Source organism: Pan troglodytes, chromosome 4 (assembly GCF_028858775.2).
Source record: "Pan troglodytes isolate AG18354 chromosome 4, NHGRI_mPanTro3-v2.0_pri, whole genome shotgun sequence".
NCBI classification, from domain to species: Eukaryota; Metazoa; Chordata; class Mammalia; order Primates; family Hominidae; genus Pan; species Pan troglodytes.
This window is the reverse complement of record NC_072402.2, coordinates 126,132,863-126,147,365: the sequence shown is the minus strand read 5'-3', so window position 1 is coordinate 126,147,365 and position 14,503 is coordinate 126,132,863. Positions and strand designations below refer to the sequence as shown.

General features: G+C 34.7%; 1 protein-coding gene across 1 annotated transcript in view; it reads left to right on the top strand.

Annotated features, from left to right (window-relative positions):
- Window positions 1–14,503, top strand: part of FBN2 (fibrillin 2) — a 279,981-nt gene that overhangs the window by 158,293 nt on the left and 107,185 nt on the right. The window contains exons 12-17 of the mRNA XM_016953727.4: window positions 701–820; window positions 1,715–1,840; window positions 2,737–2,859; window positions 4,841–4,963; window positions 10,241–10,393; window positions 13,279–13,332. Coding sequence (XP_016809216.3) covers window positions 701–820; window positions 1,715–1,840; window positions 2,737–2,859; window positions 4,841–4,963; window positions 10,241–10,393; window positions 13,279–13,332 — 699 coding nt within the window. The remainder of the gene's footprint in view (window positions 1–700; window positions 821–1,714; window positions 1,841–2,736; window positions 2,860–4,840; window positions 4,964–10,240; window positions 10,394–13,278; window positions 13,333–14,503) is intronic.

The window sequence follows — 14,503 nt, the reverse complement described above, 5'->3', positions numbered from 1 at the left end:
TTTCTCACTTTTTGGTCACGACTAGTATTTGCATAAAACTTCATTTTATGCAACAAATCGCTCTGCCAATTTTAAGATCCTAAAGAAACCTGAAACTGCTGAAAAAATAGGCTTTGTTTTAATGTTTTCATTTTCCACTCCCTTATGTTTTTTTACTTCAAAATATTATCCAAGCTTTAGTGTATATATAGTTGTATACATAGATGAGTTCACCAAAAAAAAGTTATACCAAAGACATTCCATAATCCATCAATCTCTTTCTTTAAAACTAATAGCAGTGACAACATGTAACATAAATGTATATCTTCAGAATCCTTTCATTGTTCTTCTGGCACTTTACTAAGCCTTAGAGAGGTTATTAACTTGCCCACATTGGTGTAAGCAATAAGCATTATAGCCTATTTCTCTTTTCAGGGCCCATGCTTTTAATCATTGGCCATTATTCCAACTGAAAAATCTTTAATTCTTGATTAAAGCAAATTCCCATGGTACTCTCTAAAAGGTGATATTTTTGTAAATCCTCAGATTGGCCTCTGAGTGTATTTGAAGAGAGGAATTTTCATTCATTTATAAATACTTCGCTATTTAGACTATTACCACTGACTGGCCTTCTCTCAAATTTTAGAGGGCTAAATGTACTTTAAACAAACATTTCTACAAATGGAGTGAAGTCTATAATGGTTTCTTTTGCTGCTCACAGATGTTGATGAATGCACATCAAATCCCTGCACTAATGGAGATTGTGTTAACACACCTGGTTCCTATTATTGTAAATGTCATGCTGGATTCCAGAGGACTCCTACCAAGCAAGCATGCATTGGTAAGGCAGTTTGCTTTCACATATGAAAATGTTCCATGAAATATAGTGACCAAGGCTGTTGAGGTTAAAAGTAAATTTATTAAAACATGGAATAAAATAAGTGTTACATTATTACAGATTTATTTATAATACCCTCAGAGATTCTCCTTTTAAACATAAACAATGTTTGCATATATAACCCAGGCAACATGGTATCTGTTTTCACAAAAATTCAGTTTATCTTCCTTCCTTAGATCAGAGCTTCCTTTCTCCAGATAACATCAGTAACCTTCTCTGATTAACTGAGTTTAAGATTTATAGTCATTTTAAACTACTGTTTTCTTTGAATCCCACACATAGTCCATCACCATGTCATGCCTGGTCTTTATTCACAGCTTCAGTGCTACACCCACCACCCTGGTCCAAACACGCTACCTCATTGCTGATTCATCTCAGAATTTTTTTACCAGATGACTGCCTGTCTTCTTTTTCATTTCCTATTCATCCACAGGTAGTTGCTTGAATCAGCTTTCCAGCAGTTTTCATTGTGTTATTCTTAATCTAGAAATTCTGTAGTTACTTTACACTTATCCAACATCTTGTTCTGACTTTTAAGGCCTTCATCCACTATGTGAAAAACAGCTGCAACCAGTAATTCCAGCTGTCTTGCTCACCCTTTCTTAGGTTTACTGGATACCCTCTTTTTTTTTTTTCCTTTCTCTCTTCAGCTACTATAAGAGCTGTAAAATTGCTTGCACCTACCTATCCAAAAAAAAAAAAAAAACTGCTGAGAGACAGAAATTTTGCTAAAGAAGTAACATGATTTTGAATATTTAAAATTCCATTTCTTATCTTACTGTGTTTATCTATAAGTATTGTAAAAGAATGATGTTTGGCCATTCTCAATCTTTCTAGATATTGATGAGTGCATCCAGAATGGGGTTCTTTGTAAAAACGGTCGATGCGTGAACACAGATGGAAGTTTCCAGTGCATTTGCAATGCTGGGTTTGAATTAACTACAGATGGAAAAAACTGTGTTGGTATGGAAATTGCCTGCTCCCTTGCAAAAGATTTTAAAAGGATATACATTTTTATTTAGAACCATGTACTCTTTCCATGAAAGCTCACACACCACGTATGTGAGATCTTCAGGTAGCTTAGGTAAAATGCAAATGCATTTAATATAAGACTGTTAAAGCAAAAGGACAGGTTTTTTGTTTGTGTTTTGTTTTTTTTTTGGTGGTGGAGGGGAGGAGATGTTATAACAATGAATAATTTACTGCTTCTAAAAATTTCCTGTGTGTTACAAGTTAAATTGTAAGTAGCAGTTATTCTTCATAAGTTTAAACAATTACTGGCCGCTACTGTATTTCAGGTGTTGGGGTTACAACACTGACAAAATAGAAAAGGTCTTCCCTTCCTCCACAAACTGGAGGAATATAAAAATGTTTGACATATGCAGTACACAAATCTCTAAAATTGTGGCTTGTGATATCTAGCAGTGCAATGGATACCAACACACCACAGAAATATTGTTTACAAAGTAACAACATCATATTCATCTACTAATGAAAGTCCAGATTATTTCATTTGCAGTGAGGTCTGCCATTGACTTATTTTCTTATAAAATAAACACTCATTGAAATTATATTATCTTTTTGGTACACAAAGTAACACTGCTGATGGTTTATGTGGTTTTAACAGGAGCTAAGCACAAAATTTGATTATTTTCCTTTATATCCATATACTGAAGGTCCTTTCCACTCTCTGCACTATTTTTTCTCATTCAGTTGGCGTTCTTTTTTTAAAAAAAACTAAAAGCCATGAGCACATGGCTCATTTAGGTAGTGGAATTTGACTGGGGGTTGTTTATGGCAGAAGAAGGAATTAGTTCCCTCAAGGCCAGTGTTCAAAGTCACTCAATCCTCTTCTGCAGATCATGATGAATGTACAACTACCAACATGTGTTTGAATGGAATGTGCATCAATGAAGATGGCAGCTTCAAGTGCATCTGCAAACCAGGATTTGTCTTGGCTCCAAATGGGCGTTACTGTACTGGTATGTGTGGCTTTCAGATAGGAAAGTTACCATGATTGAAACCACCTTTTTTATTTGAATGAACCATGGAAGAATTAACTTCAGCTTCCCCATGTGGCTTTCATATTATTCACATTTCTTGCTAATTCACTAAGGCAGGTGTCTAAAGCTTTCTAGAAAAACACACATTGTGGTCTAGGGAACAGTCATATCTTAACAAAAATAATAATGGTATAGGAAAAATTAAGGGACTGACAGATTGGTTTTAGCAAGTCTTGTGGAAAACAATGTAGAAATAATTTCTCTCAACTGCTTGGCTGAATAAAAAAGAAGAAAAAAAAATCTTGAAATGTTTTTGTTTTTTATGCATTCTCAGAACTAGATTTTCCACTGTCATTCATTATGGGTTTAGCATTACATCTTTTCCATAAAGCTAATACACAGACCATTTGTAACTGTGTCATTATCTAAAAACCTTACATTGATTTAGTGAAGACATAATTTTAATATTCCAATTAATTATTTTGTTTACAAAGCCATTTTGAAGACCAAGCTCTAATGATAACCTTAATAAGCTAAAGTTATACCTCTTGGAAATAAGTGAGACCTTATTATGTTTGTACTCACAATTGGAATTTAATAAAGTGGAATAATACATTTTGCAGCTTCTATTTAGAAGCACATTTTTCCTTTTCTTTTTTAAATTTATTTATTTTTGAGATAGGTTTTTGCTCTGTCACCTAGGCTGGAGTGTAGTGGCACAATCTCAGCTCACTGCACCCTTGACTCCTGGGCTCAAGCATCCTCCCACATCAGCCTCCCAAGTAGCTGGGACTACATGCATGTGCCCCCATGCCCAGCTAATTTTGTTTTATTTTTTGTGGAAATGAGGTCTCACTGTGTCGCTCAGGCTGGTCTCAAACTCATGGGCTCAAGCAATCCTCCTGCCTCAGCCTCCCAAATTTCTGGGATTACAGGCATGAGCCATCGCACCTGGCCAAATTTTTGTTTTTCTTTGTTTCCTTCTTTAAGACAAAATTAACTCCATCAATGATGTTCTGCCTTCAACTGCACAAACTTAATCTAAGTACCAGATAAGGATCATGCTCAATTCCTATAATTTCAATGAATTACAATGAAATTCTAGGGACAGTAGAGATTAAAAAATTGAGACTGAATTCTTATGTTTCTGAGTAAGAAACAGATTTTTGACTCTCCAAGAAGGAGGAGTACTGTAGTTTTGCTGGTTGAACTCATGACTGGGATGTCATCTCAGGGTTAGCTGATTTGGATTTAACACAGGATAGGAAATTGTCATTATGCTTCAGTGTGTAGAATTATGTTACAGTATGTGACTTTATTTCAGCCTTTTTAAAGAAACTTCAATATACATCTAAAGATGACTTCGACCTCACCAGTTTCTGCTTTCTGGAAATTAGTTCTTATTAATTATTTAATTACAAATGTTGTGAAGATTTTAAGTATTCCTGAGTCGGCAGCTCTGTGTTTGAAGTCTCTTTCATCTTTTGGGGAAGTCATTTAATGCTGGGTTACGTTTGATAAATTCAAGTGGATTGAAAATTAGAAGACATACCTCAAGTTATTTTGTTATTATCAAATGACCAAATGAATATCAGCATAGCATCTACTTCTAGTTAAAGTGTCTCTGTGTGAAAAAAATTACAGAAATTTACCTTAATTTTTAAAGAATTTGTTTTACTTAACTAATTTGAATTATTTAGCGTTAAATGGGATTGTCAAATAAATAATGAAAAAGAAGATTGTGAGGCTTTTTTTTCCTCAGTAGGTAAAGTAAAGCATTCTGAAATGTGTTGAAAGGATTGCATTTATATATAATACCTGTTACCACACTTATTTGTTCTTCACAAATTATAAAGTTATAAACAAAAGGTTAGTAGTATAGAGCAGTGGCAGCAAGTAAACCCTGTAATAAAGTTAAATTTACCCAGTAACCGCTTGGCTTCTGTCACCCACTGCACAGATGTTGATGAATGCCAGACCCCAGGAATCTGCATGAATGGGCACTGCATCAACAGTGAAGGGTCCTTCCGCTGTGACTGTCCCCCAGGCCTGGCTGTGGGCATGGATGGACGTGTGTGTGTTGGTAAGTGAAACATTTTATAATGGCCCCACTGTGCAAAATGATCTTTGAAAAACTGACAGAGATATTTCTATACAGTGGAGTAATATTCACCATAAGAAGAGTACATGCTAAAACATGGATAAACCTTGGAAAGATTATGCTAAGTGAAAGAAGCCAGTCACAAAACACCATACAGTGTATGATTCCATCCATATGAAATCTCCAGAATCGGCAAGTCCGTTGTGACAAAGTAGATTCGTGTTAGGACAGAGAGGATGGGGGTGGTGGGAGAATGGGGTGGGAGCTAAAAGATATTTTTGAGGTGATTAAAATGTTCTAAAATCATCTGTAGTGATGGATGAACACATCTGTAAATATGCTAAAAACTATAAAATTGTACACTTTGAAGTGATGGATTCTATGGTATGTAAATTGTATATTAACAAAGCTACTTTTTAATGGACAGGAGCCCCCAGATAGCCCCCTTCAGAACCTACAGAAGGCTCTGATGACATGCTGGAGAAGAAAAAATATATTTTTAAACTAGCATACTTGATAATATTAGATAACTGAATCCTAAACACAGTGCATTTCAGTTTTATAATTAATAACAAATAAGATATGTAATGGGGATTATAGTTGTAGGTAAGTAAACTTGGTTTCACCCTAACAAAACTTAAAATATAAATATTGGACTTGCATCAAAAGCTCAAAATGTTACTCCTCATCACCATGCAATTAGCTGCAGAAGCAAGAGTATAAAGAAGTATGAGCAAGAATATATATTTTATTCTAAGCCATTCAGATTCCTCTAGGTTATTTTTGTCAAATTGATCCCATGAAAATCAATCAGAAGTACCAGGCCCAGCTTTGAAGAGGCAGGCAAAACAGAAGTGTCACTGGCGTTTGGGAACCCCAGCAATATATTACAGTGATAAGGATAGCAGAATGAGTGGTAAAAATATATTTAATGCAGTTTTCTCTCCAAAAATGTTTTCATGAGGCTTCTAGGCTGAATTAGCCATTGTATACCCTCTATTTTTCATGTTGTACAGTAAAACACAGAAATAGGATTTCAAAGTATATTTGAGAGATACAATATTCTTAGACATAGTTAATACTTTACTCCTACCTATGAGAATCAAAACATTTGGATCCCAAAGGTGGAGGAGAAGAAGTAGAGAATTTGCAGATGGAAATAATCTGTTCACTCAAATTTATCCACTCTATCCAGTCAAAGATTTATTTCACCCTACAAAGTTGTCAGCACTTTGTTCAGGGATATTTCAAATACAGCAGCTAGAAGAATATAACTTCTTCCTGCTTACAGAGCTAAAATATTTTCAGTTGCTTTAATATATTTACTTGCTTTTCTCCTTTACCTAAATGATTCTGTTGAAATCTACCATGAGCACAAAGCCAGTTTTGGAGGGAGAAATTATTTTTCTCTTAAGTAACCAACATGTGAGTTGTTGCTAGGAATTCAGTAAAACATAAAATTTCATTATCTTGTTCACATCCAGGAAACACATTGGAAATTTTCAGAAAGCCTCCTTCAGTTTTTCATCATTGTGGTCATTTAAACTTTTTAAAATAAAAACATTATTTCTCATGTGTATAAAATTATATATTACTGTTTCTATAACATGCTAGATGTTTTCTTCACGTCTTTTGACTTGATGTCACTTTTTAGACCCATTGATTCTTTAAGTTTGAGATGAGGCCTGGCGCAGTGGCTCATGCCTGTAATCCCAACACTTTGAGATTCCATGTTGGGCGGATCACTGGAGCCCAGGAGTTCAAGACCAGTCTGGCCATCATGGTAAAACCCTATCTCTGCAAAAAGTACAAAAATTAGCCAAGTGTAGTGGTGTGTGCCTATAATCCCAGCACTTTGGGATTCCGAGTAGGGCAGATTGCTTGAGCTCAGGAGTTCAAAACCAGTCTGGGCTTCATGGTGAAATCCTGTGTCTGCAAAAAATACAAAAATTAGCCAGGCATGGTGGCATGTGCCTATAATTCCAGCTACTTGGGAGGCTGAGGCAGGAGGATTGCCTGAGCCCTGGAGGTGGAGGTTACAGTGAGCTATGATTGCGCCACTGCACTCCAGCCTAGGTGACAGAGTGAGACCCTGTCTCAAAAAAAATAGAAAAAATAAATGAATCACTGTTATGAAAAACTATTAGGATAAGCATTTTAATTTTAGATCTTTTTTTTGTTTGTTCATTTTTCTTCTGTAGATATTAAGATGTGTTTTTGTTTTTTGTTTTAGTCTCAGGTAATTAAGCTATGATTTTAAGTAGTATATTGAAATACAACTCACAAGCAAGGTTGTAAACAAAAGGCAATCATATCTTTATCTTTCCCATTCATTCAAAATTTATTTTTAAGTTTATTCAGTGATGCAGTTTAGTAAGTAAGGAAGAAAAGTCAGGCAACATGATAACTACTGAATATTCTTAAGTGACAAAAAAATTATAAGATGACAGCAAGATACAGGACCTCTCTGTTCCTCCTTTCCTCTTTTGTTGTTTTGAGAATTAAATAAAGCTTTGAATGGTGTCTAGCACATAGCAAATGCGCAATAAGTTAACTACTACTGATATTATTGTTATTAAATTAGAATAGTGGTATCTTATCTAGGTCATAGTCTTAACAGTTGCTGCTTTAAGTTATAAATAAAAGCTGATTTTAAAGAAAGAAGAATAAAATAAAGTTAGCATTTTGCATACATACATATTTTACTCATGGTATGTAGAATCTGCTAATTACCTGAAGAAATTTTTAAATCTTTTCATTTTTTAAGAAAGAAAAGGGGACAGGCATGGTGGCTCACACCTGTAATCCCAACACTTTGGGAGGCCAAGGCAGGTGGATCACCTGAAGTCAGGAGTTTGAGACCAGCCTGGTCAACATGGTTAAACCCCATCTCTACTAAAAATACAAAATTAGCCGGTTGTAGTGGTGTGCACCTGTAATCCCAGCTACTCAGGAGGCTGAGGCAGGAGAATCACTTGAACCCAGGAGCTGGAGGTTGTAGTGAGTCAAGATCATGCCACGCCATTGCACTCCAGCCTGGGCGACAGAGCGAGACTCCATCTCAAAAAAAAAGGGAAGGAAGGAAGGAAGGATGGAGGGAGGAAGGGAGGGAGGGAAGAAAGGAAGGAAAGGAAGGAAGGAAGGAAGGAGAAAAAGAGAAAGAAAGAAAAAGAGAGAGAAAGAAGGAGAGAAAAGGCATGCAGAAATCTGCTAACATATGGAAAAGATGCATTTAGGTCCAGTCTGTCACCAGATCATTCATGTGAGCATATTCTCATGGTGCTACCGGTATTGTTCCTTTTATCCTATCCTGTATACAATGGTTCTGTTATATTTGAATAGTATAATATGAGCTAGGTTGCCAATTTGGGGTCTTTGAACAGGAAAAGGTCAGTTGGGAAATAGTGAGTTATCTCAACTGATTGTTCACAGTATCAGTTACAGATAGAACTCCTTGTTCTACTTTTCCTCCCTTCTCACTGCTGCACTTTACTAGTCTTAGAAAAAAAAATAGAAGAGGGAAATAAGGTGGTCACCATTTTTTTTAGAATTTCAGGTGTGTCCTAGGCAGTGTGCTTAGTGCTTAACAAATATACTTTCATTTACTATACAAACTGTATTCCTTATTTAATGAATAAGGAAGATGTTAAGTAATTTATGTAAGATCATCTTGTGGGGATCTGAACTTTGGGAAATTTAAGTCCCTAAAACCTACACATAAGTTATGCTACTTTCTTTTGCATGAAACTTCTGGTGTTGGGTACTCTAAAGAGATTGGTTCACCTGTAATGCAAACTAGCATATAACATGTCTCACTCGTCCAGTGAGCTCCATAGGCCTTTTATCTGCTTGCTTTTAAAAATTCTGCATGGCATATGCTCTAAACCCAAAAGCAGAAATAACTTTGGCTGTTCATAGATGCCTTCCAAGATCATCAGTAATGTCCAAAGAACTCACAAAAAATCATACTGGAAATGATGAACCATGTTATATTTGTGCAAATTTGCCTTCAAGTCAAATCTGTGTTTGTGTAACTCAGAAGATACACTGCCAAACTCAGCCACAGCAGAGGCAGCACAAGTTTCTCTGAGTTGACTCCTCAGGGATGGGGTTGGTGAATCCCATGGCCTCCTTCCATTTAAGCACACACGTATCTCATTTTTAATGCAGCCATAAATCACTGTTTTAATCAGAAATGCCCCCAGGTCATAAGAAATTATTGGATGACCATTTTGCATAACAAGCAGATGAAATTTTTTCCAACAAGTTGTGAATAGTTACAGATATTTATAATAGAGGTTATCTCTGGAGAAATTAACAGGTCAGTATACTGCTTAAAAATTGCACGGGTTCTCTGCCCTTTATGATCTGAGTTTTTTATAGTTCACCATTTACTGTCTTATAAAGTTGTAGGGTATTTTATGAGAATTAAGAGTGAGAGAACTAAGCAGAATATGCTTCTTTGGGGTATAGCATTACTTACTAGAAAGAGGAAGAGTTTTAGAAGTCACATAAACCTTGTCTGAACCCCAACTCAGGCACTGGATATTCAAGGACTTCAAACTACATAGGTAGCCGTGAACCTCATCTTCCTCATCTATAAAATGCACGTAATGACCACTCCTATAGAGCTGTTGACCTGACAGTTCAATGAGATAATGTCTGTAAAGCAACGAGCACAATGCCAGGAGCACATATGGTAGTTAACTATTTTTATAACTGGATTTACTGAGTTTCTGAGGTTAAAACAGTCACAAGCAGTATCCTGGGGGTTGAAAAGAAAGGCCTCCTAACTCGGAAAGTGGGAGTAAGAAATCTCATGCCCAAGCCAGTATCACCTCAAGGTAGTTTAACTTGATTGCACTTCATTGTTCATGAGAACTTCCAAAATTGAAATAAGAAGTGTCATTATGAATATAGCATAGCCAGTGATTAGAGCTCCAAGTATTCTTTATAACTGTGGAAATACCCTAGGTTTCACAAAAGGTTTGTAAGAATACATCAGACAATGGATACTGTGTAGTTCATAAAACTTATTAAAGAAAACAGAGTCGGTGATATGCACCCATTCTTTTCCTCACTCAGAAAACATTTGTTGATTTCCTAACACTATTAGATGCTAAAGATGCAAAATAAAAGTCTCAGACGCCCTTGAAAAGCTTCCAATCTAGTGGCCACTTAGGTTATAAGAAGCCTTCTGTTTCGAAATCTCTTTGTCTCTATCACTGCCTCAAGTCATTGTTTTTGTATCTCCTTTAGATACTCACATGCGCAGTACCTGCTATGGAGGAATCAAGAAAGGAGTGTGTGTGCGTCCTTTCCCCGGTGCAGTGACCAAGTCTGAATGCTGCTGTGCCAATCCAGACTATGGTTTTGGAGAACCCTGCCAGCCATGCCCTGCAAAAAATTCAGGTAGTCACATGTGCCATTTTCACAGTTGATAAAGAATCAAGAAATACAACCTTAGATGTTTGGCCAAAGAGAACATCAGCTCTTAAGTGTTTCATCATTAATTTTAACTGAAGAAAAGAAATCCAATCCTGTATTGATATGTGAGGCATATAATAAGGAGATTTGGCTTGTGTTTATATACGATTTCTAAGCCAGCAAAACACACAGTGAATAAAAAAATCTATTTGCTGGCTGACTGTGGTGGCTCACACCTGTAATCCCAGCACTTTGGGAGGCTCAGGCAGGAGGATCACTTGAAGCCAGGGTGAGACCCTGTCTTGGTAAAAAAAAAAAAAAAAAAATCTTAATTAGCTGGGTGTGGTGGCACACACCTGTAGTGCCAGCTACTAGGGGGGCTGAGGTGCAAGGGATCACTTGAGCCCAAGGGTTCGAGGCTGCAGTGAGCCATCACTGTGCCACTCCACTCCAGCCTGGGTAACAGAGCGAGATGCTGACTCTAAAAAACAATCAAAAATCTATTTTCTTATACAGTTATGATTATTATAAGAGGGTTTTTTACATGAACATGATAGCCTCAGTTTCCTTGATCTGTGCTGTCATGGTGAAGACAAATAGCGTAAAATTTACTTACCACTTTCAAGGTTATAAACACAACAAGAACTCAATTTGATTATATATATATGTATATATATGTGTATATATATGTGTATATATGTGTATATATGTATATATATGTGTATATGTATATATGTGTATATATGTATATATGTGTATATATGTATATATGTATATATGTGTATATATGTATATATGTGTGTATATATGTATATATGTGTGTATATATGTGTATATATGTATATATATGTGTGTGTGTATATATATACACACACACACACACATATATATGAAGATCTCTCTCTATATATATATCTTGACACCAAGTGGTCTCAAGTCACAGTCTCAGGCAATAGTTCCAAACTCTTAGGTCAATAACATTGACTCTTGTCTGTTCATACTTTAACTAAACCTGTATTGAATATATATTGAATATACGTAAGTACAGTAGGGATTCTAACATAAACACAATCTGTGTTTTTCCTTAAAGTTAAGAGTAGTTGAGAATACAGGCAGGCAAATGTATAAATTACAATTTAGTGTGATTAGTGCCTTAAAAGGTTCAAGTATGGAGAGAGCACAGAGGAAGGAGCAATTTGTAGCCCAGAGAAGCTGGGAAGGACCTCACAGAAGCGGCACGTTTAGTTTGGTCTTGAAAAAAATGAGTAAGAACTTTCCATGTGGAGGATACAGGAAAGCATTCCTGTAAAGGAAATGTCTTGTTATTCCCTTAAAAATCCTGAATGGAGTCTTCAAACGTGGAAATAATGATTTGAAGCATCCAGAAGAATTACTGAGTGTGACTTTTTTTAAAAAAAAAAAGAAAAATAATGAGGAGAACCTAGTTCTAAAATGTACCAAACTGAATTATGCATATTATCAAATAAGTTCAAAAATTGGCATAAGACTAGACAAAAAGCTAAGTGAACTAATAAAATGAATCTAGAAACCTGAATATGAATAGAAATTAGGATATAACAAAGCATTTTGGAGCAGCAAAGAAAAAGATTAAATAATAATTATTGTTGATAACTTTCGGAAAAAAATATGAAGTTAGGTCCCTACACTAAACATTAAAACATAATTTTCATATAGAATATAAATTCTTTTTTATTTTGTAATGGTAAAAGACTTTCAAAGCAGGCCTAAATAGTAAAATACACAAGTAATCTGGAAAAATATTTTTATTTATCATTTCTTAATCTTTATGGAACTTACATTAATCAATAAGGGGAGTTGAAATCCTCCATAGAAAAAAGAGCAGTGTACATAAACAGGATTTCAGAAAGTAGAAATGCAAATGGAAGAATACCATGTAAAAAGATGCCCACTCTCCATAAAATTAAAAATGAAATAAGGTGCCATTTTTGTTTAGCAGATTGGTATAGATGATTGATTCTTCCCGGTGATAATGAGGGTATTAAAAAAATGAATACTGTCTTATACCGCTGATGGAGGGGTAATTTGGGGGCGTTTTAGGAGGGGAAGAACTATCTAAAACCTTAAAAGGGGCATAAACTTTGAGAGTTTTACTTGTAAGAGACTATCCTAGTAATATAATTAAACTTCATATTATTTATGATAGTTGCTAAAAGTTGGACAAACCTAATTTCACCAGTAAGAGATTGACTGAATAAATGTGATACCTCTATGTAACTGAGAAAACAATATTAAATGGCCTATTAAATGGGACATTGACATGATATGCCTGTGATAGAGTACCCAGGAGCCAAGTCGGCTTCTCCACTTACAACCTCTGTGACCTTGGTCAAGTTACTGCACTTCTATGTTTCCCCCTTTTCCTCAGTTGTAAAAAGGAAAATACAGTAGTATTTAGTTTGTGGTATTGGGAAGATTAACTAAATTGATAGATGTAAAATGTAGAACAATACCAGGCACTTGGTAAGTACTATAACCTATATTTTGGCTGTTATTATTTTATTAGTGAGGAAAAAAAGTTAAATATCAAGCTCTTTAAGACCATTTATATTTTTCTTAAAGTTTCCTTATGTAGAAAATATTAGTAACATTTATATATATTAATAATATTCAGGATGATGATTACAAGTGATTTTTATTTACTCTTTTATGCTTATTTATGAGTTCAGAATTTTATAATAATTGTTTGCTAGAAAATGGTAATTTTTTTCACTTTAAAAACTAATGCACAAATAATTCTTCCTAATGGTAGTTTTGGAGTTATGAAATGACTTGTATATGGAATAGGTATAGTTAAGTTTTTAATTCTTCTATTTCTTTTTGTCATACAGCTGAATTCCACGGCCTTTGTAGTAGTGGAGTAGGTATCACTGTGGATGGAAGAGGTAACTCTAGTTAATCTCAACTTTATAATAATCACGTGACATAATCGTATAGCTTTATAATTCTAATATTAATATGAGTATATTTAATATGAAAATGTAGTATTATAAAATAATGAGATTAATTATCTCCTAGAGCAGTGGTTATAAGCTAGATGTTATTAAGTGATACGTAGATACACATTTTCATCTTGGATAAATATTTATCTGTTAAATATGCATTGTTAAAAATGTCACTAACAAACTACTCTCCTGATTTCAGGCAGTCATTGCTTAAGAAAAGAATAATGTGACATTTAAGTTAAAAAAGAATAATGAGTCAATTTTATGATAAAATATTAAGTAATGGTGCAGATAGGGTTAGAAAAATAAACAGTATTAAAGAGATATTTGATATGGATCAAGTTTGGGATATACTGGCTGAAACAATTTGTTAAGACTATTTACACCTAAGAATAATAAAACATTTCTCTCCAAGTAAAGAAGTAAGATTCACTAAAATTTTTCTTGCTTTCAATTTTGTATTATGGTTAACAAAATTCCAATATAGAATCTTGAACATTTAAGTACATATGTGTTTATAATTTTCAAATTCTTTTATATTTTAGTATACATATAGATTCATTTATACATAAATAAAACTGGGGTGTTATTAATCTTCACTATATATATGAATATGTATATATGAAGAGTATATATAAATATATATGGTTATATATATATATTTATGTATATTCTTCTACCCTTGTGTTTGAGAAAGCTTTAGTCAAATTATAGATGGTAGGCAGTAATGTTGAATCTTTATAATAAATATCCAAACCAGAGTAAAAAGTAAACTTTTAAAAGGATGTTTTTCCCAAGTATAAAATGAAAGACATTTCCAAAATATTTAAGGTCTCCCAAATTATTAAAAACAATAGCATCAAAATTTGAGCATAGTGACCAAAATTTGACTTTGGGCTTACTCTTTCATTATATTCCCTGTCAGTACGGCCTCTCCAGCAGAGCCAGCCTCTATTGGAAACTACTTGATCATTCATACAAGCACATCAGTGCACAAGTTCCACTGCCCCTCGGTGATATAGTAGTAGTAGTCATGTTCACGGCTCGTTATAAAACGTCATGTTCTGAAGCATCCATGTTTAAAGTGTCCTCTCCAGTAATTTCACGTATC